The 5,982-nt window shown below is 33.2% G+C and overlaps 1 protein-coding gene across 1 annotated transcript in view; it reads right to left on the minus strand.

The window, feature by feature from the left end:
• Positions 1 to 5,439: 5,439 nt before the first annotated feature.
• LOC110037251 overlaps positions 5,440 to 5,982 on the minus strand; it is a 955-nt gene continuing 412 nt past the window's right edge. Inside the window, exon 2 of the mRNA XM_020741848.1 lies at positions 5,440 to 5,973. Coding sequence (XP_020597507.1) covers positions 5,440 to 5,973 — 534 coding nt within the window. The remainder of the gene's footprint in view (positions 5,974 to 5,982) is intronic.

Genomic DNA, 5,982 nt, shown 5'->3' on the forward strand with positions numbered 1-5,982 from the left:
AAATTTCTATTTTTAGAAAGTCTTATTTAAACATTAAGTTATTGTATTTGTGTGTTTAGTTGTTTAGTTTTATTTTATTTTACGTTAGTGTATGCGTAGTTCAGGTTCTGAAGGACTAGTGCCCTACTATTTTAAACTAGAGAGAACTGTTGGAAAAATCAGAAAAACCAAAAAATTAAAAATCTTGAAAAATCCAAAAAATTACAGAAATGACAAACCAAAATCAGCAAAATGCTGAAATTTATCAAGAGTTTAGACCTTTAAGAGATTATGCCAACCCTACTGTAGATGAACTTCATTATAGTGGCTAATTCATTTGAGCTTAAACCTGCTATTATCCAAACAATATCAAATATTAAGAGATTGTGCCAATCCAAATTTACATCTTGTCAATTTTCTAGAATTGTATGCTACATTTAAATATGATGGTGTATCAGATGATGCCATAAGACTTAGGTTATTTCTTTTCTCACTGAGGGATATAGCTAAGATATGGTTGAATTTGTTAGCACCTGAATCTATCAGAACTTGGGGTGATTTAGCACAAAAATTCCTTGCTAAATATTTTCCACCATCAAAAGCTACGAACCTTAGAAATGATATTACATCTTTTAATCAGTTTCAAGAGGAATCTATTTACGAAGCATGGGAAAGATTTAAAGAACTCTTAAGAAAGTGGCCACACCATGCTATACCAGATTGGTTAATAATTTAAACTTTTTATAATGGATTAGTTGGATCTCTTAGATCAATTATCAATGCTATTGCTGGTGGTTCATTGATGTCAAAACCATTTCATGACGCCTATACTTTAATTGAAGAAATGGCTACCAATAATTTTCAATGGCCTTCTGAGAGGGTGAATCCTAAGGAAGTAACCAATATTCATGAAACTGATGCATTTACTATGCTAGCAAATCAAGTTACTGCAATTTCAAGGAAGTTAAAGCAATTTGGAATGAATTTTGCTCAACCAATTTTCATGATTGAAGAGAATTAATTAGGCCAAATGGTAGATTCTCAGGCAACATTAGAAACTTTGAATGCCATAAGTAACAAGCAGAATAACCCATATTCAAATTATTATGACCCACGTTAGAAAAAACATCCCAACTTTAACTGGAACAACAATTTGGGTGATAATAATCAACAATGGGGGAACAACAATGGGGGAATAATCAACAATGGGGGAACAACCAAGTAAACCCATTAGGAAACTAGAATAATCAAGGGAATAATATTTATAGATCTATATATTCTCCAAGTTTCAACAGTAACACACAATTTAAGGAGAAGACGTTGTCTATAGAAAAAATGGTGTTACAAATGGGAAATCAATTACAAAGTCAAGGAGCTACAATTAAAAATATTCAGAATCAACTTAGGCAAATATAAAATTCATTAAGTAATAGAACTTAAGGAACACTTCCTAATAATACTGAATCAAAACCAAAAGACTAGAATAAAGACGAAGTAAAAGTTGTTCAACTTAGAAGCGAAAGAGAGTTGGAAGGTAGGGTTCAAAAAAAAATTGAAATTGAGAGAGAAGAAATTGAAGAATCCAAATAGGACGCTTCAAAAGATTCTCAAAGACCTATTTCTCCACTAAAAATTGATTTGGAAAAACCACCACCTCCATTTCCTCAGAGACTTCATCGGCAAAAGTTGGATAAGAAATTTTCAAAATTTCTAGAAATATTTAAGAAGCTTAAAATTAATATTCCATTTGATGAAGCCTTAGAACAAATGCCAAGCTATGTAAAGTTTATGAAGGATATTTTCAACAGGAAAAGGAAGTTTAAAAGATAATGAGACTTGTTGCACTTAGTGAGGAGTGCAGTGCTATAATTCAGAAAAAGCTTCCTGAAAAGCTTAAAGATCTTGGTAGCTTTACAGTTCCATATGCAATAGGAAACAGATTTTATGGGAAAGCTTTATGTGATTTAGGTGCAAGCATTAACCTTATGCCATAATCAATATTCAAAAGTTTGGGATTAAGAGAAATAACCCCTACTACTTTTACTCTGCAGCTAGCAGATTGTTCAATAACATACCATAAAGGAGTTATAGAAGATGTCCTACTGAAAGTGGATCAATTTATCATTCCTGTTGATTTCATTGTGCTAGTTATGGAGGAAGATAAAGAGATACTTATCATTTTGGGGAGATCTTTCCTAGCCATAGGAAGAGCAATGATAGATGTATAGAAAGGGAAATTAACATGCGCATCAATGATCAAACTATTACTTTCAATATTTCAAGATCAATGAAATATCCTGCAAAAAGGTAAAGATGATGAATGTTATAGGATGGATGTCATAAGATATCTAAGTGAATGCCATTTCAAAACAACTTATGAAGAAAAATATGAAGAAAAAGATTTGGAGCACGAGCATGAAGAGGAATTAGATTGAAGTGAAGAACTTCTTAAAGAAGATTCAAACTATGTTTGAGAATTTTTTGAAATTTTGGACAGGATAGAAAAAAATAATTCATTTTGTCCATTAATTGAAAAACCTCCAAAACTTGAGTTGAAGTTACTTCCTGAACATTTAAAATACGCCTTTTTAGGAGATTCCTCTACTAGATTCCTCTACTTTTAGGAGATTCGTCTACTTTATCAGTTATAATTTCCTCAAAATTACCGATGGAAGAAGAAGAAAGGTTGATGAAAATTTTTAAAAATTTTAAGAAAGCTTTTGGATGGACAATTGCTGATATTAAAGAAATCAGTTTTTCCATTTGTATGCATAGAATTCATATGAAAGAGAACTGCAAACCCAGAGCTGATCCTTAAAGGAGACTGAGGGTCTGTTTGGGGCAGCTGCAGCTTATCCAGCTTCTGCTGATAAGCGGCTTATCCTGATAATCTGCTGATGATCAGCTGATCCGGATAAGTTGTCTGGCTGTTTGGTTGGCGCTTATGAAAAATAGCTGATTCTGAAAAATTGACCATTTTGCCCCTGTTCTGAATAAGCAGTTTAGTTGTTTGGTTAGTGCGTTTTGTAAACAGCTTATTTTGATTTTTCTTTATAATTAAATGAATAATTTGTGCAGCATAATTTGTTTTTTTCTCAACAAAACTAAAGATCATTGTTCAGAGCAGAAAATACCAAAAAGATCATTTATATTTATATAACTAAAACATATCCGATCACATCAAATGAATATGTTACACATAAAAAATTCAAATGAACCTACACATACTACTACAAAGTATAATAAGAGCCCATAAAAAAGAAAAAATAACATGTTAAAAGGAAAAGTAAAAATATGATAATGTTAACTTTTTAATGTAGCAGCATATCACGACCCATGCCACCTGCATCTGACACTCCAGAACCCTGAGCAAACCTGTCCGACTGCGCTATCGAAGAAACGTGAGAATTCGAATCACCCGTGGCTTTCTTCCGTTGTCGTACTATTGAACTCCTAGCATTTGTGTCCAATTGAGAGCACGTAGAAATAGTTCCAATGTCGGCCCACCTAAAGAATTTGCAGTCGTCCGGTCCTTGTCCCCACCGCGAGCAGCTGTAGAATTGTCGCCCATAACTATGTGTCTGTCGTGATGTAAAAAGCAATGACGGTAGCCCACATCGGCACATCATTTGCCCCGACTTCCCTGAATATCTCGAGCTCATTGTCGTACAATTAATATAAAAAACGTTGACCAGTCAAAACTAGAGAGAATAAAAAAAAACTCAAGTAAAAAGTTATTGAATTAAAATTTTTATTAGATAAATGATTGTTGGAATCTAATTTAAAATTAAATTAGAAAAATGATTTAGAGTTATTTTTTGAATCTTGATAAAGTTTTAGTGGCGTTTGGAGAGTATATACTGCTACAAGTTGTTACCATAATGCTAGTTCTTATAAGGTGAGATTATTTCAAAAACTCAAGAAAAAATTAGTAAATAAAAATTTTTATTGATTTCTCAATGAATCGAGTACAAGTCTATTTTTGCTTAACGTATAAAATTTATGTTAATCAGATGCTAGTGCTATGTTCATCAAATCCTTGTGGTTTTATTTTTAAGTTCATATAACTTTAGACAGTATAAACTTAACGATGTATTGTGCTTTTACCTTTTTCATTGAAAACTAAAACATATCCAATTTGGTGTATTAAATTCTATATTAATTTTTGTGACTACTGACATCTGCATTTAATTATGTATGTTCTGACAGAATTTGGTACAGATCACACTCGAGGAAATCTATCTTTGTAGCAAAAATCATGGAGCATCTTAAGTAAGCAGTATTGGTGCCCATGAGATCACATCGAAGCTTGGAAATTCCATACTATTAAGAAGCTTCATCACCAATTGTTATGCAATTCTTTGAATGTAACATATGTATATCTTTGAGTGACATGTATGTAAATCTTTGAGTGGTATGTATGTAAATCTTTGGTTGTTATAAATGTAAGATTTGCTAACATTGGACATAAGGATATGTATGTAAATCTTGACATGTATGTAAATCTTTGAGTGCTATGTATGTAAATATTGACTTTGTGCAAAATGTGTGCAAATTCCACTCCAATTTAACATCAACACATATTATTGAAGTCAGTTGGGGCCTAGCAATGGAACAACATCTGAAAGCCGGTGTCAAACGATGTTGTCTTTGGAATCTGTATGGCTACCTTGAAGTTGGATGTATGCATGCAAAAGAAAATAACCCATGATGACATCGATTTTGTTTCACAAAGACAGCAGTTGCACCCGACTTCCAAGCTGCTTAGGGCCAATGGAAAGATCCAAAATGTGATTTGAAAGATTTGAATGGAATAAATGTAAAAAATCACGTTTAGATGCTATGTATCTAAATTTTGGAAAACTAAAACCTGCTCCCAATTTAACATCAACACCCAATATTCTCATCCAGGCTACAGCCAAACAATCACGGTTATCAAAGCATTCAGGTAGTTTGATTTCACTCATTTAAACTTTGAAAACAAAAATATTACACTTGAGGGTGCCTTGAGAAGATTCAGGTAGTTTAAAATCAATATTAATACATGAATATTTCCAATCAATGATTAATCTAATAAACTTTATCGTTATTGAAAACATATTTTAAAAACATAACAGAACAACAGATGATAGCCATGGTCGAAAACCTTGCCATGGTAGACGTATAGATCTTTGATGCCTTGGTAAATCAAAGCTCTTGACCGACAAGCTCAAGAAAGCCTTAAAAAAGAAGTTACTGTAAGTTACTGTAAGTGTTTTCAAGGTACCTGCTAAAGAAAGCCTTAGAAAAGAAGTTATTGTAATTTGTTTCAGTAGATTTTTGTTTTAAATACATAAGGAAGATTTACCAACGCTAAAAATTTGTTATCAATTTCAAAACATGCATTTCCAGAAAAAAGTTAAAAGTACGAGTCGTGTTATACACACACTTTTAAACAACATAATAGGAAAAAAAAAATTATCATGACCGGAGAATATCTTCTGCTATTTGTTCTCGTAAACTTGTCATCTCTGATGCACCTTCACCCTCTCGAGTGCATGCATCTTCTGAAGCAAACTTTTCAGGCATCGGACGTCCCAAGTGATATTCAAATGCTTCATGTGGGATTTGCACTGAATCATCTTCTAAAATGACAAACTCTGCATCCGATCTGGAAGGGTGGCGTCGGATGAAATTGTGTAGCGCCATTGTACCAACAACTATTTGTACTTGTTTTGGAAAAGGGTAGGACGGCATATCCCGTAATATGACCCACTTCTTTTTCCACAGTCCGAACGCTCTTTCAATTACCCCGTGCAATGAAGAGTGTCTTTTGTTAAAAACTTCTTTTTTGCCTCGTGTGACACCACTAGATCTTTCAAAATCAGGAATGTGGTACTTCGTATCTGGATCGGGCTTCAGATATCCCCTTTGTAACGGATATGCAACATCAACCAAATAGTATTTACCTGGAGGTGGGTATGGAAATCCATGTCTCAAGTTTCTGGTAGCGAACTTGAAAAC

The sequence above is a fragment of the Phalaenopsis equestris genome, unplaced genomic scaffold, assembly GCF_001263595.1.
Source record: "Phalaenopsis equestris unplaced genomic scaffold, ASM126359v1 Scaffold217426, whole genome shotgun sequence".
Taxonomy (NCBI): Eukaryota; Viridiplantae; Streptophyta; class Magnoliopsida; order Asparagales; family Orchidaceae; genus Phalaenopsis; species Phalaenopsis equestris.